The 27,261-nt window shown below is 37.3% G+C and overlaps 1 protein-coding gene, 1 long non-coding RNA gene and 1 pseudogene across 4 annotated transcripts; all 3 read right to left on the reverse strand.

Moving 5' to 3' along the window:
• Positions 1-18,927: 18,927 nt before the first annotated feature.
• LOC143586284 (thiol protease SEN102 pseudogene) lies at positions 18,928-19,740 on the reverse strand (annotated as a pseudogene).
• A 1,439-nt stretch (positions 19,741-21,179) lies between these two features.
• On the reverse strand, positions 21,180-22,404 carry LOC143586286 (uncharacterized). 3 transcript variants are annotated; one of them, XR_013144685.1, is made up of 4 exons: positions 22,260-22,404; positions 21,881-22,080; positions 21,626-21,727; positions 21,180-21,528 (listed from the first exon to the last, which is right to left on the reverse strand). It is a non-coding gene; the product is annotated as an uncharacterized LOC143586286 (long non-coding RNA). The 3 variants fall into 3 exon arrangements; XR_013144684.1 differs by having other exon boundaries at positions 21,626-21,724; positions 21,881-22,404; XR_013144683.1 differs by having other exon boundaries at positions 21,881-22,404.
• A 3,007-nt stretch (positions 22,405-25,411) lies between these two features.
• Positions 25,412-26,769, reverse strand: LOC143586287 (senescence-specific cysteine protease SAG39-like). Its single transcript, XM_077067860.1, has 2 exons — positions 26,092-26,769; positions 25,412-26,004 (listed from the first exon to the last, which is right to left on the reverse strand). Exons 1-2 carry the CDS (start codon positions 26,393-26,395, stop codon positions 25,412-25,414), a joined length of 897 nt encoding a protein of 298 aa, XP_076923975.1. The 5' UTR covers positions 26,396-26,769.
• Between the last annotated feature and the right edge of the window lie 492 nt (positions 26,770-27,261).

Below are 27,261 nucleotides of genomic sequence, written 5' to 3' on the forward strand. Positions count from 1 at the left end.
CATACAAAACTCTTAAGGAGTTTCCACGTAAATTCGAGTAAATTTAAGTTAGTATCACATCTACTTTTACGCACCATTAAAATTACCATGACATACAATGACTGTTCTAAAGCCTTTTAAGCTTAATAACTTCACTAGTTAGGCACACATAGTCAGTATATATATCATTTTCCAAGGTTGGATCAATTTTCTTTTAAACACAGCAAAGAACTTCTTACGAAGTAATAGACTTGAAAAGTAATTTCATTTCCCGAAATAAAGTTTTGAATTCAATTGCCCCAATCATGTCAAAGTCATCAGGTAAACGGCTATCCTGAAGATCCATTGGATCAGCTGGACCGACCACATGCAAGTATGTGTCCTTCTTACTAAGAATGACCGACTAATTTTCAGCAACTGAAAGAAAAACATGTCAACACTGCCCCAGTTACTTTCAGTCTTCCGGTTAATGGCTATCCTCATTTCCTAAGTCGAAAACAAGGACCAAAACATATCCGAGGAGATGTCCATCAAACCGAGGTAACCGACTAATTTTAAGCAATAAAGACTCATTTTTTTTTTTTTTTTTTTTTTTTTTTTTTTTTTTTTAAATCAAAAACAAAGACATGGTTACTCGGGATTGATCATCCCATTTAGCTCAATTAGGTTTTGAAATCTGGATTTATCAAACGCTTTTGTAAACAAGTCAGCAAAATTTTCAAGTGTATCAACTTTTTCGATCTTGATCAGTTTCTTCTCAGCACAATCCCGTATGAAGTGATGACGAATGTCAATATGCTTAGTTTTACTGTGCTTCACGGGATTGTTAATTACTGAGATGGCGGCAGTGTTATCAATTAAAATAGGAGTGAGTAAGAAATTCAGACCATAGTCGCGCAATTGTTGCTGAATCCATAAAACCTGAGAGCAGCAGTTGGATGCTGCCATGTATTCAGCTTCGCAAGTTGAAATTGCAACTGATGTCTGTTTCTTGCACTGCCAGGAAACTAATCTTCCTCCAAGAAACTGACAGCCTCCTGTTGTTGACTTCCGACTCTGATTACAACCTCCATAATCAGAATCAGTATATGCCACCAGTTCAACGTCTCCTCCCTTTGGGTACCACAATCCTAGTTTCGGCTTGCCCTTGAGATACCGCAAAATCCTCTTCACACCTTTCATGTGAGATTCCTTTGGGTTTGCCTGAAAGCGAGCACAAAGACAAACAGAAAACATTATATCAGGCCTAGAAGCAGTTAAATACATTAAAGAACCTATTATCGCCCGATACAGAGTAGGGTCCACATCTGCGTCACCATCTGATTCAGCTCCCAATTTGTGATTGACGCAGATTGGAGTGTCATATGGAGAACTGTCCTCCATCTTGAATCTTTTCAGCACATCATGAACATACTTTGTTTGATGAATGAACATCCCATCTTTCTTCTGATCAACCTGCAATCCTAGAAAGAAAGTTAGTTCACCCATAGCACTCATCTCGAATCGTTTCTTCATGACAGCCTCAAAATCTTGACACATGGATACTCTTGATGCAGCAAAAATGATGTCATCCACGTAGACTTGAACCAGTAAGAAGTCACATCCTTCTCTCTTCACAAACAGCGTACTGTCGATCAAACCCCTTTCAAAACCATTTTCCAGCAAGTAGTCCGATAACGTTGAATACCAGGCACGAGGTGCCTGATGTAAACCATATAACGCCTTGCTCAACCTGTATACATGATCAGGAAAGTCTGGGTCAGGAAAACCCGGTGGTTGCTCAACATACACAACCTCGTCAACTTTCCCGTTAAGAAACGCACTCTTTACATCCAACTGAAACACCTTCATCTTTTTGAAAGCAGCAAACGCCAAAAACAATCGAATCGCTTCTAACCGGGCAACAGGAGCGAAAACCTCATTGTAGTCAATACCCTCTTGCTGATTAAAACCTTTAACAACCAACCTCGCCTTATTTCTCACAATAATCCCTTTTTCATCTCTCTTGCACTTGAACACCCATTTCGTGCCTATAGCATGCACATTCTTTGGTTTTTCGACCAAAGTCCAAACTTCCATTTTCTCGAACTGAGCCAACTCTTCTTGCATAGCTTCGACCCACGAGCTGTCCTTCAAAGCCATTTGATAATTCTTTGGTTCAATTTGGCTTATGAAGCAAGAGTACAAACATTCATTCATAATACCTGTATCTTTAATGCTTGTATAAACACAGGTGTGCTCATTCAAACTACTTCTGGTTTGTACACTAGAGGACACATCACCTATAACATTCTCCAAAGGGTGATCTTTGTGAATTCTCGTGGTCGGAACAGCACCGACATGTAAATTGTCTTCCAAGTTTGAAGAGATCTCATCTATGGTAGTTTCAGGCCGAGAGTGAAAAGGATTAATAAACTCATCTTCAGTTGAGGCCGCAGGGGTATCGATAGGGTTTGATGTGGAAGGTTGAGATTTTTCTATCATCTGATGTTGCACTAGCTCCTCTTCCTCATCAAATATCATCTTCGTCACAACTCTTTCGTCTTCTTCAGCAATTTCCAAATTAGGTACGTTAAACGACTTAAACAGTTTAACATAGTCAAAAAGCTCAGCAGGTCCATTGCTTGGTTTTGGCGGTTGATAACTAGTAATGTCGGTGTTACAAACCACCTCCACCTTGCAAGTTGTCGTATTGAAGACCCGTCTGTTGGGAGTCCCAACAACATAACCGACTAGGATTCCCTCATCGGCTACTTCACCAAATTTCGAGTTAGTCTTCAAAATCGAACAAGGAGACCCAAAAGGTTCAAGACCGCACAAGTTGGGCTTCCTTCAATGCATAAGCTCGTAACAAGTTTTTCCAAGTCTCTTAACTGTTAACACCCGATTCAGAACATAGCAGGCTGTAGCAACTGCTTCAGCCCAGAACATCACAGGAAGCTTTGAGTCGGCCAGCATAGTTCTGGCTCCTTCAATCAACGTTCGGTTCTTCCTTTCAGCTACTCCGTTCTGTTGTGGAGTATACGGAGCGCTATATTGATGCTCAATACCCTTCTGAAGACAAAAGATTTCCATCTCAAAGTTCTTGAACTCTGTTCCATTGTCGCTTCTGATGAATTTAACTGATTTACTCATGACGTTCTCGACTTTTGTAATGAGATTCTTTACCATCTGAGTCGTCTCGTCTTTCGTTTTCAGAAAATATACCCACGAGTATCGCGAGTAATCATCAGTTATCACCAAGCAGTAAGAAGTACCGCCTAAACTTTGTACATTCACCGGACCGAAGAGATCCATATGAAGTAGTTCTAGAGTACCATCAATTGAGTTGATCGTCTTGGTGAGATGGCTTTTCTTGTGTTGTTTTCCCTTCTTGCACGCTATGCATTTATCTTCAAAGTTAAAACTCTTTAAGGGAACGCCCATCACAAGCCCATTTTTGACAATGAAGTTCATCTTACGAAGATGAATATGTCCCATTCTCCTGTGCCATAACTCTGATTCTGATTCGCTTGCCTTTGTCATTAAACATGATTCTCTGGTGGCCATTTCAGTAGACCTCATATCCATCACGTATGTATTCGTTTCACGTGGAGCTTTCATTACTATCCATTCTTCTGGTATATGAAAACCAGGCTTCAATACAATCGCTTCATTCTTAGTGAAATGGACAGTGTATTCTTTATCACAGATCTGCGACACACTCAGCAGATTGTGATTTAATTCCTCCACAAAGTTTACATTTTCAAGTGTCATTCTCCCATTTGACACAGTTCCTCTCCCAGTTATTCTTCCTCCGCTTTCACCAGCAAAACTAACTCTAGCTCCCTGAACAGGTTTTAAATCTTGCAACAAGTGTTTGTTGCCAGTCATGTGCCGGGAACAGCCGCTATCTACAATCCACAGATTGTTGGCAGCCCTGTTCAACTGTTCCTGCACAATAAAACAATGAGTTAGAATCTTGGGACCCAAGACCAATTGGTCTTGGATCGATACATCCCGTATCCTGGCTTTCTCAAGTTAGCATCAGGATAATTTCTGTACGTCCTGTTAGGGAATCTCCCTGCAGATTGAGTGTAATGCCTTCCAAACCTTTGAGAATAGAAAGTGTTATTTCTTGTGGTTTGGTTGTAAAAATGAGGTTGGTTTTTATGAAAACTTGAATTCGTTACATTTTGGCATTTTTTAAAGTTTTCATTTTTAGCAGGAACAAAATGACGCTTATCCTCATTTTTATTTGGCTTCACATCTCTAAATCTCGGTTTCAAAGGACAATCTGCAACAAGATGTCCTAACTTGTTACACCTAAAGCAACATCTACCCTCCATTTTCTTGTCAAATGTTGGTTTGGATGTAGAGGCAGTGTTACCAGCCGTTCGTCTCACATAAGGTGGGACGTACGGATTGAGTGGAGAACTCTTTTTAGAAACTTCATTTTTATCTCCATCGGTGGGTAAACCTACCTTCTCTTTTGTTTGACCAGATTCGGACAACATATCCGAATCTGATGAGACTGGACTTGATACAGAAATATTCACACTAGAAACAGGCGTACTTGTTTCGCCACAGCTAACGTTTGGTTTTGTAATCTTGATTGGAGTTGTCTGAGGAACTTCGAAATCGACAGATTTCTGAACACTCGGATTATAAGTATAGTTGTGGTTAAAGGGTGGTGGAACTTCATTATATCCGATTCCTCCCCTCTTTGCAGAGGTACCTGGATCACTCACGAGGTGATCAAGGATGGCTGAGGAATTCCTGAACTGCTCAAGTTTGCGGTTCAGTTCCACCACCTTTACCTGGTGGTCAGCAATCTGTTTATCCCGATCAGCAATCACTTTAGTTTTTTCCTCCAAAACTTCATAACTAAGATCAATTATTTCAATTTTCTCAGCAAGTTTAATTTTTAAGCTTTGAACGTCTTTTTCACATGCTTTTATTTTAATTTTATAACTCGTTTCTCTTGCTTTCGTAAAATGGTGATCTTCTTTAACAGTTTTAAAGTCAGCATCTAAATGGACATACTGATCAGTTATTGTTTTAAGTTGCTCAGACAAATTCTCACAACTAGTACAAATAGTTTTAGGACTTACCTCGGAGCGATTATCTTTGTCATTTGCCATGAAGGCGGTTTCTTCTTCATTCGCTTTCTCTGTTTCTTCAACCTTCTCACATTCTTCAGCTTCAGTCTCAGCCATGTTAGCCTGTTCACCAGAACCACTTGGGCGTTGATTCCAGTTGTACTCTCCTGCCTCTCTGGTCAACATGGCATTTATCTCTCTGTTAACTCCTGAGTGTTGTGTAGGTCGACCTTGTCCACGTTCAACCCTCTCATTTCTGCATTCCTTGGCAAAGTGCCCGTACTGTTGACAATTGTAGCACCTTACCTTGGACTTGTCGAACCCGGGCCGACCACCAACGAACTTTCTCCCCGTTTTATTCATGAAACGCTTGACTCGCCTTACTATCATGGCCATTTGCCATTGCAAGTCCATCTCCTCCAGATCATCAGCATCGATCTGGTCATAATCCTCATCCAGAACAGCAGGGTCCACAATCTTCCCCTGGATGTAGTTTTCGTAGGAAGCAATAAATGAAGCATAGACTGCAAACTGCTCTTCAGCAGATTTTACACTCATAGGCATCTTGGTATAATTATTGCTTGATGCATTTACAGAAAAACTACTTGTGGATGCTTGAGGCTTTGAAGTACTAGATCCTCCAGCAACGAAACATACATCACCATTCGTGTTTACAGAAACGTTTCCATCATGAGGAGAGTCGGGACCTGACTCCCCTTTTGAGTAAAAAGCTGCAGATTCAGGTCTCGAGCTTGAGCCTGAGTTAATCTTTGCACCATACATACCAGGGTCTTGTATCTGGTCTGTTGGTGTTTCTTTTCGAACCATATTGAGCTCATAAGTTCTGAGCTTGTTTACTGCAGTTTCCAAATCACAGTTAGGAAAGTCTCTGTCTTCCCTCATAAGGACGGTGTACATTTCCCACTTCGGTGGGAGAGCATCGAGAAGCTTTTCGACGATCTCTTCTTCTCGGTAGGCAATCGAATAATTGCTAAGCTCTGTCATTAGATGATAGTATCTGGTGATAATATCATCCAAAGATTCATTCTTCAAATATTTGAAGACGGAGAACTGGGTCTTCAAGAGTTTAATCTTTGAGGCACGGATACCTACGTTCCCCTCGAATCTGTTTTCCAGAGCATCCCAAAGCTCTCTTGCAGAAGTGTACTTTCGGAACGTATGGAGAACTTCTTGAGGAAGTGCCATTGTTATCGCTGCATGGGCCTTGCTCTCGGCCTCATACATTTTCTTTTCTTCGTCCTCCATTTTACTGTACTTCTTCACCACGTCACGTCCTTCGTATTGCGCAGTTGGAGGGATATATCCATCCTGGATGCACACCCACATTTTGGCATCCTGATATTTGATGTATTGGATGAATCTGTCCTTCCATGCCACGAAGTCTGTTCCCTTCATCAACCTCGGAGCCTTAGTGGCTGACCCTGCCTCAACTTCCATCTTGACCAAATCGGAGATGTTGATAGACGACATCCTTGTAAAACCTGAAAAACCTGAAAAAAAAAACAAGAAAATATTAAAACAGCTCAGTAGGCGAAGTTAAGGATAACTTCGCTTGAAGGTCAACTTCGCTGAATAGAGAACTTCGCTGAGGTCTTTAATTCGCTTGAATTGGCGAAGTTAAAGTTAACTTCGCTTCGCTCAGGCGAACTTATGAGTTGAGCGAACTTGGGTAGTAAGCGAAGTTGCGGATAACTTCGCTAAGGCGAACTTATGAGTTGAGCGAAGTTGTGGTTAACTTCGCCAAACCTTATATCTTCGCCAAAAACCCTAACTCCAGTGACGGCAACTTCGCCAGAATTTAACAACTTCGCCTGAAGATCAGCAAGTTCGCCCGATGAACCTGGAAGTTTTTCCAGATCTGTTTTCTTCAAACCAGAAGCTCCCGATCAATGCTAAGGCTTGAAAATGACTGTCAAGCACTATTAGAACACAATCCCAACAAAAATACGTCTCGCGAATAGGTCAAACGAGACGAAACTACACTCGTGTGAAATCCCGAACCTCACAATCGAGCCAATCGGCTCTGATACCAATTGTAGGTTCCTGGACGGATCGTACACGGGATATTCTCTAACAACGCAGGTGCGGAATCCCTGCGTAGGTAGGTTACGAGTGTAGATATAGAAGAACACGAGCAATGAATCAAACACGTTATATTAATAACCAAACACGTGACTCGTAGTCACTAATACAGACTCTGGAACTAGCAAACACGTCTGCTTAAACTCGAACACTTGACTGAAACCCTAAACGAACCTTTTCACGTTTCGGCTGAAACAGTGAATATATACACGACAACTTCGCCACAGGCGAAGTTGTCTGTAACTTCGCATATTCAACAAGTTCGCCTGAGCGAACTTGTTGACAACTTCGCTTGTTCAACAAGTTCGCCTGAGCAAACTTGTTGACAACTTTGCTAGTTACACAATCTAAAACATAATCAAATACACAATTACAATACAGACTCGATTACAATTACAAGACTATGAACTACTGACAAACATGCACCAACAAAAACAGGTAATTTTAAAGAAACATCATAAGTAATATCTTTATTAATTGAAACACAAGACTCATCATCCTCATCAGTCCAATCCTCAATGATTACTCTATCTGCACATGAGGCAAACACATTAGAATCGTTCACTTCTGAAGTGGACTCAATGGCCTTTACCAAGTCAACCTTTTCAATCTTAACAGGTTTACCATACTTCATGTCCTTTACCTTTTCTTCCTGCTCTTTGGTAAGAGGAAGACCGGTAGTTGTCATTGTATGGTGGGGGTACTTGATTGTATCCTATACCTTCATCTTCATTTTCTTTCCATCATAATTGATTCTCAATCATGGTATTAACTACCTTACTGAAACCATCAAACTTTCTAAAGTCAAATTCAGCCCTTTTAAATTTTTCAGTTAGATTTGATACTTCTAACTTAGAGGCTTCCAGTTCAGTAGTTAGTTCAATAATTTTCTGTTTTTCATCTAGATGGTGACAACATTTTAAACTAAAATAAGATTTTAGCTTGAAAAAATCCTTTTGATGTGCCTCAATTTTATATAGATAACCTTTTTCATTTTTCTTAAGTTTATGGTTTTCAGATTTTATCGTTTCCATTTCTCTAAGCAAGTTACTGTTGTGAGATTTATAAAGATCTACTTTATCTATACAAGCTTGAGAGCATAATGGAGAACTTACCTCAGACGAGCTAGGAGAAGTAAATGCCATGAACGCAAACTGAAGTTCCTTAACTAGCTCCTCAGCAGCATTTTCTTCTTTAGTGTCTTCAACATGAGCAAAGTTGGCTGTTTGATTATTTATGTTGAGAGCAGCCATCTGATCAGACCATGAAAACCGTTGAGCAACCAAACCCCTCTCACCATCACCTGAGCTACCCCTAATTTCTCCTCTGGCATTACCCACGGGAACAAGTGCCATTTCCATGTTTTCTTCCATGGTTGGATTGGTGCATTCACAAGCAAAATGACCCAACTCGTGACAGTTGTAACACCTCAGAGTGTCCTTGTTAAAACCCGCCTCTGATTATTTGGCACATTCCAATTATTCCTTCCTGTTCTCTTAGTGAATTTCTTGGCCTGAGATACAACCATGGCGATTTGCCAAGAGATATCCATTTCTTCTACATCATCTGGATGAATTTGATCAAGCTCAGTAGCCACTACAGGTTGAACCAAATCTCCCACAAGGAAGGCATTGTAACAGTTCATGAATCCCGCCATTAAAGCGATATTCTCTTGAGTTTCTTTTGAAATAGCGGGAGTCTGACTGGAATTCTGACTAGAAGAAACACTAGACGATTGAGGCTGAGCATTAACAGCAGGAGGTTGACCAGGTTTAGCAAAGAAAACTGGTGCATGTTGTGGTGAGACAGGAGAGAATTTAACCCTAAGTGGATTTAAACATAGAGAAGTTGGCTTGAGGTTGAAAAGGTTGAAATTTTTGTTGTCCCTGAGTAGTCTTGAACATTGAGAAGTTGTCTTGTGAGATGAGTGCATTATTGGAGGCAACACTGTAACCAATTGCGCCGTAGGAGTTTGCATGATTTATAGCACGTTGTTTGTCGTCCATGTCACATGCCTTGATGATAGACATGACCTCAGACAAAGTTAGCTTGTTGAGGTCTTTTGTCTTTTTAATAACTGCAACATTCATATCCAAACTTTGAGGAAATGAGTTCACCAACTTATTGTTTGCTTCAGCAGCTGTTAAATTAATGCTTGCAGATCTCATCTTAGTCACAAGAGCAATGAACCTATGAAGTTGAGTTTCTAATGACTCTCCCAGAACATGATTAAACATATTAAATTTTTGTCGTAGCAGATCTTGATGACTTCTCTTCATGTCTTCATTCCCTTCATACACCTCAATCAATGCTTCCCACGGTTCCGTAGCAGTTTGGAGTTCTCTAAAACCTAGGGCAATCTTAGGTGAGATTGCCATAGTCAAAGTTGAAAGTGCCTTTTCATCATCTTCTATTTTAGCAAGATCATCGTCATTATACATCGCAACAGGTTTCACAGAAATTTCCGCAGAATTCTCACGTTGGTAAGTAATGACTTGGGGACCCCTAACTATGCTTCTCTAAATTTTGGCATCTTTCATCTTAACATATTTCTCGAATCTAAATTTCCACTCGCTAAACCCCTCATGAGACAACAGACGGGGTACGCGAGTAGTGGTTCCCATAATGGAGTCCAGTTCTTGATGAAGAGAAGCATTGGTTGATCCATTAGTACTAATTATTTGATCCATTTCAATTTAGTAAGTCCAAATGTTCTACATTCTAAGAATCAAAGTCCAGGTAAGATCTGTCAGGCCCAAATTTAAATTACAGTATGCTTTGATCGAGAACCAATCGTTGACCGAGAACAGAGAGCGTTGACCGAGAACCCATAATTTTGACCGAGAACACTTAATATTGGCCGAGAACACTTGTTTTTGGCCAAGAATACCAGTCTTAAGCCGAAAACGCTCATACTTGGCCAAAAACCCTTGTATGAGAGCTGAAAACGGTCAAATCTAGCTGAAAACTGTGAAATACAGCTAAGGGCACCCGAGGACTCGTTTGACCAGAGTATTTTGTGCAACAACTAAATCCCTAGATTGATGGGATTTAAATTGTTTCCAAAAATACCAAATCTGTAGCCAAAAATAATACTCCTTCTTCCCGGATCCACTGTTCACTGGAAAAACCAAACTAAAACACCAAAAACACCAAAATCGTGAATCGTTGACATCAAACCCGAGCCTTGAATGGTTCAAAAGGCTCTGATACCAATTGTAAGTCCCGTAGATGGATCTTTCAATATGATATCAACACACATCTACGATATTGCGGAATATATCGTAAGATGATTCAAGATTAACAAGTAAATATGTCAAGAACAAAGAAGGATGCTTCAAAACACACGTTGTATTAACGTCGGGTTCTTAAGCACAGTTGAACATACAATACTCGTTCAACAACGATGATGTGAACAGCCAACCCTAAAACCTATACATATCATCTATATATAGGGAAACCATAACAACCTAGCCCAACATAAAGCCCAAAGCCCACCGAGATCATTTAATGATCTCGGTTTACATACATAGCCAGACAAAAGACCCATTTAACATAATACTAAGTACAAACCATCAAAAGTATACCCAACAAAGAGCTAATGCTTGTTGGGTATTTTGGTTTGGCACTGCTTCACACCCAAAAAGAAGGGAGCTATGTCTGAGTTATATTTGGGGATGAAAGACTTCTTTCGTTTCTCGACAGTGAAGTAAGACCAAGCTCTTAAATCGATCGTTTTCACGACCCTTTAATGTAGTTTCGATCAGCATTAATTATTAATTTAACACTAAAATATATTTCAATATTTAATACGAAAGATGATTTGCCAATTAATTAGTGACATTCCCCTACAATATTTAACACTAATTACTCTCCATTAATGTAGTTTTGATCGCCTTCAATAAAAACATGATAGAGTGATCGTTTCAAAAATAAATAAATAATAATGATAATGATAAAAGATTGATATATTGTAACTAAATGCATATTATCATAACTAATGTATGTGACTTCAATAAATTTAAACCTCAACTAGTGATAATAAATATATCAACTATTACATTTTCATTTACAACTTCAATTTACACAATTATGCGTATATCATATAAAGGTTCTAAGCCTTACAGGCACCATAACAATGTGTTGCGTAAGATATTTTGTTCTAAATTGTGTGGGTTCAAGTCTCGTAATTATTTATAAAAAAAAGAAAAAAAGAAAAAAAAGAAGAAAAGAAGAAGTACAATTTAGTAGGAATACTTAATAGACTAATGCCATTTTTTGTTAAATATTTCTCAATAAAAAAACATTTTAATTTGTAATAATAACAAAAAAATATATCAAAGCTCTCTTGAAAAAAACAAAACTTTCTTTCATCACGTTTATTTGTGGAAATACTAATTATATCTATTTTGATTATAAAAGTACCAACATTGGCGTTTTATTAATTAACGCTTAAAGAACGTAGCATTAATATCTAGTTCCTTTTTTGCAATATTATGTGACCAATTAACTAAAAGGGTCAAGTTAAGGGGGGACAAAATGAGAAATATGAAAAATATTTTTAGTCGAAAAACAACCCATCGTGGACAAATTTGCAGTTTTTTACAAGATGAATGTGCGGGGTAGCTTGTTTACTTGTTCTACTACCTTGAAAGGAATACTTGGTACCGAGCCTCCCCGCAGCGTATATGAGTGGAGGAAGAAGTTCTTCTGGATTTCGGAGAAGTGGTTCCTATAACCATGGTTCGCCGTCCGCTCAACGAGAAGTTCCCAGACTTGCAACTTGCTCGTCATGAAGGACAAGTGTGGTTCAATACGCTAACTCAAACTCCAACCCCTATGCGGGCCATTTTTAAGGGTGCCCTTGTATGGGCTAGTATGAGCCGCCTCTGGCTGTATCCTAAGTTTGAGCCTTTTTTTCAGATGTTTGACGATTTGGACAAAGGTCCCATTGCTGGTGTTTTTCATCAACCTTCTGTTGCACAAGTTTCTGCTAAACCACAACGTGAGCGTGTTGACATGAGAACATGTTTTCTCTGTGGTGAACAAGGTCATGTAGTCAGAAATTATGGACTGGAGAAATCACAAAATCTTCATCCATTTATCAAGAAACAATCCAAACCCATTCCTGTGATTAAGGAGATTTTGAAAAGACCAATGTCTTTTGATGATGAAAGACATATTATGTTTTCTGATGTGAATCCTCTCAAGGCGATTCATGTTAATAAAAAATCAAGTAATTTAAAGCCCAAATTTGTTCCTACGGAACCAATTTGCAAGATCGTGAAAAAAAAATGTAGTTCAAGCTGCATACTTGAGACGAAAGTTGAAACGACTTGTGACTTATTCACAAGCGGCTAAACCACACTTGGATTCACTAAACATTAAAACTTAAAGTGAAACTCAAGAGGTGCCCAAGACTAAGGCATGGGCTGCCTTTTTGAACTAATCATTTTTCATCTATGTGCAGAGTTCATCCAAGACTATTTCTGGTGAAAACTGGATAATGGATAATGGATGCTCTCGTCATATTACCGGCAACATTAACCTCTTAACAAATTTCAAGAATATACAAGGAGGGTATGTCACGTTTGCGGGTAATTCGGGTGGAATGATTACAAAAGAAGGAGATGTGTCAAATGGGTGTATCACCTTTGAGAAGGTTAATTATTGTGACAAAGTTGACCACAACTTGTTGAGTGTTTCACAAATTTGTGATAAGAAGTACACCACTTTATTTAATGATGAGGAGTGCATAATACTTAAACCTAAATACGTAATTCCAGAATATATGGTAGTTATGATATCTCCTCGATCAAATGATAATTATGTGTTAAATATGACTTCTGAGGTATCTAGTTCTGTCGAAACGTGTTTTGTCTCTAAAGCAACTGAGAAAGACTCGATTCCGTGGCACAAACGTATGGGTTATATTCATGTCAGAAAGATGAACTATCTTATTGCTAATGAATTGTTTGATAGGGTTTCATTAAAACATTTTAAACTGTCTGAGCACTGTGTTGCATGCAAAAAGGGCAAACAGAAAAAGAAGACACACCCTTCTAAGTTAATTAATACCATTGATACTCCTTTGGAATGACTTCATATGGATTTGTTTGGTCCTCTCAATCGTGCGAGTATTGCTGGTGACTGGTACCGTCTCGTTGTCACTGATGATTATTCAATATATTCTTTGGTGTTATTTATGAGTTCAAAAGATCAAACATCTATTCTGGTTCAAAATCTAATCACGAAGATCGAAACACTGTATAAACTCAAAGTGAGACGTATTCGAAGTGATAATGGTACGGAATTTAAAAACAATGTATTATATTTCTTCTGTATTCGAAAGGGAATTCATCGGGAATACAGTGCTCCATATGTACCTCAATAGAATGGTGTTGCAGAAAGAAATAATAGAATACTGATTGAAGCTGCATGAACAATGCTAGCAGATTCTAAGCTTCATGTTCAATTTTGGAACGAGGCTGTAAATACTGCTTGTTATACGCTTAATCGTGTTCTGACTGTGAAGAAGCTACAAATGACAAGCTACGAGCTTCTGAACAAGAGAAATCCTAATTTAAAGTATTTGGAGCATTTTGGGAGTCCTTGTACTATGTTGAAGAAAGATGCGGAAAAAAATTGAAGAAAAAGTGATTGAAGGATATTTCTTGGGTTGCGCATCACCTATGAAACGTGTATTTAACTTTACTTTGGGTTGTGTAGAGGAATGGTACCATGTCGATTGTCAAAGATACACCACACCTCTCGTTAGTAAAGGACCTGTTGGATGTTCGACTATGAGAGTTTATTTAATTCATTCACTCAAATAGTTGAACAACCAGATGAGGACTTGGTACGTGCTTATTTAGAAGATCAATTTTTACCTCTAAGATCTTCTGGTATTAATTATGATGATTCTCCACAAGATGATCTTCCTGATACATCTGATATAATTTCTATCTCGTCAGATGATGGTTATTTTGTTGATTCCTCTTCAGCTCCATTTCCAAAAAACACATGAGATTGGTGAATCGTCTCATGATCCTGAAGAGAATCTGACCAATTTAGTTGATAATGTTGTTGTGCCTGAGAATCCAATTCTTCAGATTCATACTTATCATCCACAAGACAACGAATCCAACTCTTCAGATTCATACTTATCATCCACAGGACAACATCACTAGTGATCTTGATGTGGGTGTGCCAACACGTCACCTGATTGCCACTTCTAGTGATGCAACTGTATTATGTGCATATGCCGATATGCATTCATCAGGAATTATGAATCTTTCAAAATACACTTGCTTCTTATCTCAGATGGAACCTACGAATGTTCATAAGGCACTTGAAGACTCTTCATGGGTAGAAGCAATGCAAGAAGAATTGCAAAAGTTTGCTAGACTGCGTGTTTGGGATCTTATTGACCAGCCTGCTCGTGTTAATAAGACAATTCCAACTAAATGGGTATTTAAATGCAAGAAAGATGATCGTGGAGTAATTGTAAGAAACAAAGCACGATTGGTTGTTCAAGGTTTTCATCAGCAAGAAGGCATAGATTACACGGAAGTATATGCTCTAGTTGCTCGATTGGAGGCTATACGTATATTCTTCTCCTATGCTGCTTTCATAAACATTAAGGTTTATCAAATGGATGTTAAAAGTGCGTTTCTCAATAGGGAACTTCATGAGCCTCCTGGTTTTGAAGATCCAGATTATCTGGACCGTGTTTACCGATTGAACAAGCCCTGTATGGTCTACACCAAGCCCCGAGAGCTTGGTACGGCACACTTGCTGACCATCTTACCAATAATGGCTTCAAGCGAGGAACTGTGGACTGCACTTTATTTTACAAAAAATATTTGTGATGACGCTCCTTGTACAAATATACATCGATGAAATCATATTTGGTTCATCAGCAAGAAGACATAGATTACACGGAAGTATATGCTCCAGTTGCTCGATTGGAGGCTATACGAATATTCTTGGCCTATGCTGCTTTCAAAACATTAAGGTTTATCAAGTGGATGTTAATAGTGCGTTTCTCAATGGGGAACTTCATGAAGAGGTGTTTGTTTCACAACCTCCTGGTTTTGAAGATCCAGATAATCCGGACCGTGTTTATCAATTGAACAAGGCCATGTATGGTCTACACCAAGCCCCGAGAGCTTGGTACGACAAACTTGCTGACCATCTTACCGATAATGGCTTCAAGCGAGGAACTGTGGACTGCACTTTATTTTACAAAAACGTTGGTGATGATCTGCTCCTTCTACAAATATATGTCGATAACATCATATTTGGTTCAACAAACGACAAACCAGGTGTAAGGAATTTTAGAAGTCGATGCAGATGAAGTTTGAAATGAGCTCGATGGGGGAGATGAATTTCTTCTTAGGATTGCAGGTTCATCAGTCTGACAAGGGAATCTTTATTCATCAGACGAAATACGTGAACGATGTCTTCAACCGATTCATGATAACTGCCGGAAAAATCCCCTCGACGCCTCTTCCCGTAGGTCACAATTTGTCACCGGACGAATTGGAGGATACTGTAGATCCTACCCTTTACCGAGCAATGATTGGTTCTTTAATGTATTTAACTGCTTCTCGTCCTGATATAATGTTTGCTGTTTTTTTGTGTGCTAGTATCAATCGAGTCCCCGAGTGACTCATCTTACTGCGGTTAAACGTATACTTCACTATCTGAGGGGTAATCCTGACACCAGGTTATGGTATCCCAAGGATGATAGTTTTGAATGAAGAGATATGAAATAGAACAATCAAACCAATTTCAATGAAAAAAATTGAGAAAATCAGGAATGAAATTGAACGAATGAACATGAACAAAAGAATCAATTAGATCAGAATTCAGAGGAAATTGAAGATGAAAGAATCATAGACGAATGATCGGGGAGCTATGACACCTCTGCTACCATGTAATTGAAAGAGAAATGTGTAATCTTTCATTACACAAAAAGTTGTTACAAGCCCTAGAATATATACACGAGATAAAAAATAACAACTTAAATAACAACTCAATAATGGAGAAACTAATGGTGTTAATATTCACATCTATGTAATTAGGTCATTAATTATCTTTGTTAACGCGCACTACTATATGCAAGTTAGTTTATTAAGTTAGTTAATGATCGTTTAATGCTCAAGACAGTTGATGTCGGTTTAACGTTAAGTCGCAGGTTATGGTTGTGTTCAGTGGCGGATCCAGGAAACTTTCTTACAGGGGTCGGAAAATTTTTGGGTCGTTACTCGGTTGCTTATCACTATATAAATTTTTCTTCGGTCCGGTTCGATTGAACGGGTTGGGTCAAATCTGTATACAATTTCTTTTTCGATCTGGTTTGGTCGTTTAAGTTGGGTCTTATAAAAAAAGATAATATAACCAAAAAAATACATGTTACGACATTAGTTTTCCATAATTAAAACACAATATATTTATAGATGTTTTCTACGAGCTTTTAGTTTTTGGTATCTAGTCATAACATAAACTCGTTTGATATTTATATATTAAAAAATATAAAATATAAAACAAAAACTTATTAAAAGCTAAAAGTTAATAATATACTAAATAAATGGGCAAGTAATTTTGGGGAAAAAACATACCGGCTTTTATAATATATTAGGTATTTATAAGTAAACTCAGAAATAAATAAATATGTACAAATAAATATTTTGTTGACTTTATATTTACTTTGACATGTTGGTAAAATAATGGGTTGTGAAAGAAAGTTAATATGCACGTTACATCCTTAAAATGTTAAATTAGGCCATCTTCTTTATTTTCTTCTTTAACTCCAACATGAGAATACTTTTTTGCGCCGGCTACCAGAAAATATGGTTGATTTACTCTTTTCATTTCATCTTAAATTCTCTATGTTGGTGGTCGTTCTCAAATTCACAGGGGTCGGTGTCAAAATTTCATAAGGGTCAGTCGGGATCTTATCACGTATATATAACTAAAAAAATTTTCTCACAGGAGTCGGCCGACACCCCTACCACCAAGGTAGGTCCTCCAATGGTTGTGTTAACCCTCATATACTCTTGCATATATTTGGCGTTATTGTCTTGTAATATTCATATTGTTCACTAGAACCGATTTCTGTTCTTACTATGCATAGTGTAAATTATATTAGTTTTCTTTTATATCCAACATACTGGTATAAGAGCGATACATCAGGGAAAGATTTTGCGATCATCACCGTTCTGGTTCCCCACAAATGGAAAAAGACAAGAGAATGGAACTCAAATACTGCTACCATTGCAAATTGCAAGGCCACTTATTCGCAGACTATGGATTTAAAGAACGTGACGAAGCCGCTGCATAAATTATGAAGTTGTGAATGTTGGCACCTAAGATCAAATAGGAAAAGATGAAACTTTGATGTTTATGTCGTTGCCGGAACGAAAAAGGGTTTATGGAACGACACATCGTATGTTCATTTCAAGTTTAAACTGATAGAATACACCTTTTGTGTCGAACCCTCACCGAATGAGAAAACATTTCTACTTGTCCGGGGATTGGCCGGGAGAAATTAGCTTAAATGTTTCCGATAAAACTTTCATAATTCCAAGTGTAATCTACACGTACCGGATTTGGATAGAAATGTGAACAGCTACGACTACAAGGTTTATATATGAAATTGGAAGGAACCACATGTTCAAGAATCGAACCGAGGAATACGATAAAGGGGAAACAGTTGCAAATAAATACATTAATCTACATGTTAATGTAGAATAAGGTGACTCCATCTCACACAAAAAAAAGAACGATTATAAATTGGAATACTACTTCCTTACTTGACAAGATTAAAGATCCAAATATGTTTTCAAATATGGTTTTGAAAACAAAATTTATTGACATGGTTCAATGGTTTCTTTATTTTTCACCTTATGACATCGAATCGATTTATGTAATTATGTCGGTCTTAATTATTGAACACGTACTACTATATGTAATTTAGTTAATTAAGTTAGTTAACGGTCCAAACAGTTAATGTCAGTTTAACGTTTTTTAAGCAGCCACTTACTGAAGTTTTCTTTGATATTAATATACTTGACTTATACAAAACATACTTTTACGTGTAATTTTAAAGTGTGTTGTGAGAATATAATTTAAAAATTATTGAAGTATTATATATATTAACTAGTGACACTATAACATGAATTGCTAAATGCTAATTGCATCATACAACATATAAAAGAGTCGTATTACTATACTAGCTAAGATCTTAATATTTCAAGTAAGTTCTTGGCTAAATATTCAAAAGCAAAAAGAATAGAGAAAATTAGTAATTTGATTCCAGAATGCAACAATATAATCTTTGTTACAATCAGTTCTTAAGCTACTCTACCAATTTGATCATCTTCTATGATCATATCAGAGTTGCAATGTTCTAGACTAATTAAGGAGAAACTTAAACAAGCGATTTAGCCGTTGGGAACGATGATCGCAGTGTGATTCCACACAGTCCTTCAGTGGCATTCACATCACGCTGCATCATCATATATCCATCCATACCCACTCAGGGCCCCATGAGTTCTTCACTAGCCAATACTTGATGCCATCAAATGTTCCATACCCAACCAATGTAACATCATGGGTTAAATTTGTACCGCAAGATTTTGTAAGAACACCACTTGAGTAGTACCTGAATTCGTCACAACTTGCATCGATGGATACAGATATCGGTTGATGGGACACAGCATTAAGCAGCGCTGTTTCATTGTTGGGCGGTACCATTTCAAAACCGGTTGCTAGCTGCGCGATTTGCCTCATAAACCATGTTGCATGTTTCATTGGCTGCATCGTAAGGGTAGCCAGTTTCGGTATTTATACCAGTTTTAGCAATATAATCAAAGGCATTTTCCTTAAATCCCCCTAGACATCCTCCACTTCCATTTCGGTTACAATCCACAAGCTGCTGTTCGGATAGCAACAACAGTTTGCCTGTTGTAAGGTAAGTAATTCCTTCCACAGCACCGATTGTCGAAAACGCCCAACAGCTTCCTGTAAAAATTAAATTACAAGTTATTTTGAGTATATCTCATTTCTGTAAATGTATATCGAAATAAAAAAATAATAATAATAATAATATAAAAACAATAATAATGTTTTTTGAACTACAACAACAATGTTTTAGATTTAAGAAACCATCAGGCTGAACATGTTGTTATAGAAAAATAAAATTAAATATTAGATAATTAAGAAAATTAATTATGTAGATCGATACCAAATAACTCAAGCATGTATTTCAAAATAATATATTAGAAAATATAAAACATGGTTTACCACATGCGCCTTGACTCTTGACTTCTGTAACGGCCCCTTTCTCCCTCCAGTCCAAACTACTTGGCACTTCACTCACACTTTCATATTTAAACGATGTTAGTTGTGACTTCAAATTATATGGCTTCTTGTGCCCCATAAAATAGGTCTTGAACTCGTTCGTCGTTCGGTCTGCAAATTGGTTGATAGCCAGCTTGTAAGACCGATCTCCAAACGAGTTGAATGACTCTACGAATTCAACATTTTTCTTGAATATGTTGAACCGCATTTCGTGTTCTGCATCAGTTTCGTACACACGACCAAACTGAGCAGTCCATAGGTCATGCTTTTGTGATATGTATGCGTCACGAGTCCATAGGTCATGCTTTTGTGATATGTATGCGTCACGCACGGTTCGAGATGTTATTTGACACATACACATGACAAGAATTATGAAAGACTGAATTAGCATTCTCTCTTGTGACAAACCCATGGATTGGAATGGATATCAGTTGTTGGGACAAATGGTGCATTGTTTTGTTACAACTAAAAGGTATATAAGTTGAATCTATGTAAGGTAACATTCTTATTAGTAGAAAGGCTTATTTTGTTCCCCGTAATCTTGGCGATCGACTAAATGAGCTGAAAGAAAGCAGCCCACTTTTTGGGAAAGATTATGTGAGTTTTACGGCTAATTTTTGGCCTAGAATCAATATTTCACATCTTGGTTAATCAGTTAATATTTGCTAGTAACTATTATAGAAAATATTTTCATAATATTTGAATGGATTAGTTTTTTAATATATAGGTTTAATTATAGCAAATATGTGAAAAGTGAATTTGTTTTAAATTGTGTTGCAAAACGCTTGTAACTCAAATGATATTAAGAATTGAAATGTTGTATCTTTGAGTGATGAGTGTTGAAGTCCTAGTGTGAAAGAATTGTTTAAATTTATAAATTTAGAAGTAGGTTTAAGGGTGTGAGTTAGACATACAAAAAAGGAAAAATAAAAAAGAACTATGTACGTACACACAACGTCACAACACAATTATAATTATGTGAATTTATTTTGTAATTATTTATTAATGGGTTTGAGCTTTCTTTCAGAAGAATATCAGTTATATATTATCAGTTATGTCCACATTTTCAGTTATGTAAAATCAAATCAGTTATCTCCAGTTTCGTATGTAAAGTCAATTTTGTATTTTTGTTAACCATTTGAATGATTTGTGATAGGAATACTCTCATAAATGATAAAATTAAAACTAATTTTGGTTTGACTTTTGCCCAAAGGCCATAGATAAAATTAGAGTTAACTAGTTAGCTCACCCGCTGCAATGCGGCGTTGAATTGCAGCGTTGTTGCTGCCAGCCGGAGTGTCACTGTGACCTCCAGCTTTATAAATTGAAAAACTTTACAGCTTTATAAATTATAAGTCAAGAAAATTCACAGTACCATGCTTATGACATGCATAATCTGAATAAAGGTGTTATATGCAATGACCATTACTTCATGCTTATTTATAGCTGCTGTTGATATCAAAATCAAATGAGCAAAAACTATCCCAACAAAAAATTCCTAAATGACCAAAAAAAACTATCCAAACAAAACGACAATCACCTAGGCTAAGGAGAACACCACACATGCATTATAAGCAATAAAACAAATCTCTCTCAAATATCTCACCATAACATACGCCTATACCAAATGGTGTTCACTGTCACGCCATAAATTCATTCCTTATAAGTTAAAGATGCTCCAAGAACAAATTAACAAATTACATACATTATGTGCTCAAAATCTAATAGCATCGTTCAACAATATCGTTCAATTTTGAGAAGTCAAATTCATCTTCTCCTAATTGGGTTACAAAATGCCTTGAAATAACAATTGCAAAATAGAAATATAAATAACTAAATCAAAAACCCAATCAGAAGTCTTAGTGGTATGAAAATAAAATAATGCTAATGTTCCATAAGCTATTATGCATACTTATCAACTTTAGACAACTTTATGAAGCATTTTTAGCATAATCTCTCTCTTGTATTTGAATGCCTCTTGTCCCATCACTCTAAACTGTTTCTGTAGGCAAGAGTAATCAATTTTGAGTTTCGTAAGGGTGCAACTAAAGGTCTAAAGTGATAACCAACTGAACACATACATATTGACTAACCTTTCAACTAAACTTAATTTGCGGTTCTTCAAGTAATTCCTCAAATTCCTTAGTGATGTCAAGAATTTGTGTTGATGTGCGCTGCATTCGCGTATAATACTCCTATGTATAAGAATAACATGTTAAAAGATTAGGCAATAACATCAGAATGCCTACTCCTAAACCACAGCCAAGAATTACATAATTGATAAGTAAAAAAGTCAAATGTTAGTTCACATGTACTAAAGCTGTGAGCAAAGAGCATAGCCAACTTACATCAATATTAGTAGTTGCTATTATCATAGTTGCAACTGAAACCAACAAACACCACAAAAACACTAACCTGCCAAAAAGAGGTGATGATACAATCAAGTCAAGGAAAGACAATTAAAAAACAGAAATAATCACGACTTTTTTAACTATTAGTAAATAATAATAACCTTAAGGAAACAGTCTTTGACTACACAAAGCCTCCCCTGCACAACACATGCAAATCAAAGACAACTAAATTTAAAAAATGAAAGAAACCAAACAAAAGGCAATAAAAAATCAAACGTAGGTCAAACGTGATACTAAACTTACAAAGTCAATAAACCCTAGGTATAAGCCCCAAATATTAACTATGACAAAATTAAAAAAAAAAAAAAAAACCCACCAAAAGACGAATGCATCTTCTGATTGCAAATGCTTGAGTGTTTGTTCCACTTGTCAATTATGAATCCAATACACAGAAACAGGAAACACAAAAAAGTTAAAACAGAGATATAGGTTTTAATCACTAATGAAATTAAAGGATAGAGACTACAAACCAGTGGGTCGATGATGAAGATTGCTCATCATCACCAGTATTCACCACCACTGCGGCCGTCACGTAGGGCTCCAGAATGGAAACCGGCACGATCGAATATCCACCATCGCCGCCGTTTGCGGTTCCATTACGGAAGCTGGCAATGGACGCCATGCGTAAAGAGGCCACCAGAGCACTGCAGCCACCGTAAAACACCGCCGGACAACCACTACCACCTGTCAGTAGTAGGTTAGCAGGAGAGAAACGCCGCCTAGGGTTTCCAAGTGGAATTCGACGGTGGTGAAGCAAGCTGTGGTGGGAAGAGAAAGAAGCCAGGGAGGGAGAGGAGTCGGTTATGCGGTTGTAGCAAGAGAGAGTCACTGGGTATATGTGATGTCTGCAAGAACTGCACGTCATTGTAAACGTGTAAACAAAAGAGAATAGGCAGTGGACAGGTGGAAAGTTATGATGCACAGGTTGAGAAAGCAAAACGGAAGAATATATGTACAGCATATAAAACATGGATAACAACTTGGGAAGCAACAAACTCCCAAAATTGTTATATTATAAATTACACATGTGATAAACAATGGTAAACAATGTTTTGTAGACTTATCCACGTGATGGATTTTTTTTCGTTAATTAACGTTTTTCTGTTCTCTTAAAATCGGAGTAATGTTGTCTTTTAAACCTAACATAATAATTATAATAATAATAATAATTATTATTATTATTATTATTATTATTATTATTATTGTAAGTCCAAAATTTAGATCAAATCTCTATCTTCGTATGAACTCTCATGAAAAATACACAACCTCCATCTTCTTCAATATTCAACCTCCTTTAATCAACATTAACCCGTCATCTCCATTATCAAGAACGTACAATAGTTTGAAATTCAAAAACTTATCATCTCTATAGAAGACAATGAATTGTGCGAGTGGTTACAAAGCCTGATTTGTCAAAGGAAAACACAAACTGGTTAACTAGTAACACGTAAGAGTGCAAACGAGCCGAGTCATTTAACTTACAAAGAGCTCGAGCTCGGCTCATTTAACTTACACAGGACTCGAGTTGGGCTTGTTTCGATCTGTATTTCTAAATCTTGAGCTCATAAGTAGTTTATCAAGTTCGAGCTCGGCTCGAGCCTGACTCGTTTACTATTTCTTAATTAAAATTTTAAATTAATTTTTAAAATATTTTTTCAATTATAATTTTATATATAATATAATATATAATATTTTGTTATGTTTTCATAATATTAGATATATTAAATAAAGGTTTAATGAAAAATTCGTTTAGGCTTGCAAGCCGGCTCAAGCTCGAGAATTGAAGCTTGGGCTCGAGCTCATCAATCTGTTAAACGAGCTTGCTTTTAGGCTTGAGCTCGGGCTAGAGCTTGTCTAAGCTTGGCTCAACCAAGCTTTTTCACGACCTGATCTCGAGTAGCTCAGCTCGTTTGCACCCTTGACAACATGGGAGTAACCCGTTGGCTTCCACAACCTCCCGACAACTTGGTAAGGTCTCCGGAGACTTATCGTATTTTCATGCAACCGAATAATTTCTCCGGCAGCGGTGACTTACGTGTATTGACGATAGCAGACTTGATGATGGAGCTAGCCGATATAGTGGTGATAGTGGTTATGCTGGCCAACGGTGGTGGTATGGCCAAACCTTACTTTGAAGAACACCTAACATTGTCAACTGGCTGTTCTGGTTCTGATAGACAACCTCTTTGCACCGAACCCAAATTTGAAGAACACCTTTGATTTGGGGTTTTTGATTCATGGAGAAGATTTCTGTATCAGAGTGATGAATTAGGGCAAACTTAGCCTTCATCGAGTTATTAACTTCAAGACTGTCGATTGATGATGAATCTGATGCCGTATGGTAGAAATAACTTGATCGGAGGGAATCCAGCTATCAATTTGGATGATTTGAAAAGGGGCAATTCGAAGTTTTGATAGGTGAGTTTGATGAGGGATTCAAAATTTATATATGAAACGACCATATGGACACGAATTGCATGGTCGTAAGGGTCTTTTCACAAGAAAGCTAACTTTTGGTTCACGACAAGGTTCCAATTACAAAAGTGCAGACCACGAGGGTGACATCTGCAAAAAAATCCATCATAAGGTTGATTCCTACAAATCAGTACCGATCACAAGGGTAATTTTTACACTTAGCACATAAAATTATATGGTTAAGTGTCACATTGGAGCATGGTAAAACTAGATATTGGTTTATAAGTGTATATTTAATAGTAGTACGTAGTCTGACTAAGACATCATGTTATTGTATATTTGTATGAGTCTGTCTTCCATTTTGATATGCTTTAAACAAAACAGGTTAAAAAAACGTCAATATACAACTTATAACTTTTGAATATACTAAATTTACGTTATATCTTTGGCACTATACTTTCAACTTAATGTTGGGTAACCAACGTACAGCTTTTCACGTTAAATACCAGCTTAGCAAACAAATACTTTCGAAAACTAGCAAACAAATTCGGTCTAACATTATCAATGTCTTGGATAAGACTTTTTCTTTCTAATATATGAGAGTGCAAGTCCCATCCAGCTACACTGTTAGAAACTTAGAATATTAATTGGCAACATTATTGTTTTTTTTGGCAGAAAACTTATTTTTGACTCATTGTTAATGCTGTAACAGTTTAGAAAATAGTTCGCCTTGTACCATGTTATAAATAACCGTTTAATTAGAGTCATGTTATATGAAACATTGGAGAATCGGATCTCACGAATTATCATCCTACAAGAATTTGAGAGTTCAAAATAGATGTCCGGTGACTTAATCTTATTGTGACTATCTATATATATGCTTATCACGTTTTTATTAATCTTGTTTTCTATAGATTAGCGAAGCACTTGCGAATATAAAATCATTCCCAGAGAGTTAAGAAACATACAATAATACCACTTGAATTTATGTACATGAGAACCGGACAAATCACAAAAGGAGATATAACTTTGTAAGTACAAAGTGATCATATATTAAGCAGTTGGGTATGGAGCCATCATGGCAATGCCACAGAGTCCATCCTCAGAATCTACATCTCTTTGCATGCGATTATATCCTTCCTCACCCCAAGTCGTACCCCATGAGTTCTTTACAAGCCAATACTCTGTGCCATCATCCGCCGTCCCATATCCAACTGCAGTAACACCATGGTCTAGTTCGGTTCCACATTCTCCGGTGAAAACACCACTTTGGTAAGACTGGAAATCACGTCCACTAGCATCGATGGCAACTGAAACTGGTTGCATAGCCACGGCCTTCAACAATGCCGCTTCGCTGCTGGCAGGCACGTCTTCGTATCCAGTGATCTTAGCCACATGGGACGATTCTTTTGTCGTGCTGCAAGTCCCGTCAATTCCTTGGTATGGGTAATTAGTCTCCGTCGTTATGCCACTGTTTTGTATGATGAATTTGAAGGCTTCATCCATAAGACCACCGTTACAGCCTTGATCTTCACCGCTTGTGTCACAATCAACTAGTTCTTGCTCCGATAAGGATATCAAGTTGCCTGTTGACAACTTGTTGATTCCTTCGGTGGCTGCTACTGCTGAAAAAGCCCAGCAGCATCCTATACAACGTAGTATTAAGTTATAATGGTTACGAAATAGTAGTAAAGACTGTTGTCACAAAATAAATAAGTGTTTTGATCACTTACCACACTGGCCTTGATCTTTCACTGGCGTCACAGCCCCTTTTTGCCTCCAGTCCATTGAAGATGGAACTGTGGTCAAGTTTACATACCGGAAACCTGTAGTTCTAGGACGAGATGAAGCCTTGAAGCCGTTGCGTGACGCCCGAAATTCCTCATTAGTCAGGTCGGTAAATGCATTAACACCAAGCTTGTAAGACTTGCCCCCTTCTCTGTTGAATGCCTCAATATACTCAACGTTATCCTTGAATATCCGAAAGCGCATTTCCTTTTCAGCTGCATCTTTGTAAACTCGACCATAGATAGTCATTCACTGCTCATGTTTTTCCGCCATGGATGCCTCATGTAGCGATCGAGACATGCCTTTCATACTTAATATTCCCAAAACAAGAAACACTGCAAGCGCCAAACTTCTATTGACTTTCAGAGCCATGTCGTATGCAGAAAAATGTAGTGAAGCGGAAGAAATCCAATATATTAAAAACCGATAGATGATTGTTGTGTAATTGATTGCATGTGTGATTTAGAGAATGACATTCATTTATAGAACTGAATGTGGCTACAATACAAGGCTAACAAAGAAGCTAGCTGAAATTGCATTCTCCATGCTAGATTATTAATTGAATTTTGAAGAAAGCTAGGTAAGTTCTTTGGGAAAAAGACAACAAAACTTGTTTTCCGTGGAAGATGTTTCATTCTACTTAATTGACTTAGTTTTTTTAAGGAATGACTATCTCCAATTTTGTATGTTCTCAATGAATTTCCAAGTAAAAGGACAATTTAATTTTCTCTATTTTGTTTATGCTATATACATGATAATACAAGTTGTGTTGGGAATGCATTGAAAATTCCGACTCAAAATTTTAATTTTTTAATTGTAATGTTTTTAGTATGTAAATCTAAATCATAATACAAAGTGTGTCAGAAATGTGATGGAATTTCTGATGAAATTTCTGATAGAGTTTTGACTTAACAATTTATGTTATAATTTTTTTTAAAATGTTAAACTAAATCTTAATATAAACCGTGCCGGAAATGTGCCATAAATCTAACACATGTTTTATGCAAGACTTTAACTTTGTAATTTATTTTTTGTTAATACCTTAAAGTAAATGATAATACAATTGCTCGGAAATGTGTCGAAATTAATCTAACACATTTCCAACGCAACATTTC

The sequence above is a fragment of the Bidens hawaiensis genome, unplaced genomic scaffold (genome assembly GCF_021521415.1).
Source record: "Bidens hawaiensis isolate Kalapana, Puna unplaced genomic scaffold, B.hawaiensis_p1.1 tig00034602_1, whole genome shotgun sequence".
NCBI classification, from domain to species: Eukaryota; Viridiplantae; Streptophyta; class Magnoliopsida; order Asterales; family Asteraceae; genus Bidens; species Bidens hawaiensis.

Bases quoted from the DNA above. Each gene is read 5' to 3' on its own strand.
- LOC143586287 (XM_077067860.1), bottom strand. From the start codon at position 26,395: ATGACTATCTATGGTCGAGTTTACAAAGATGCAGCTGAAAAGGAAATG. The intron at 26,005-26,091 runs GTAAGTGATCAA...TACGTTGTATAG, and splicing joins GAAAGATCAAGGCCAGTGTG to GATGCTGCTGGGCTTTTTCA.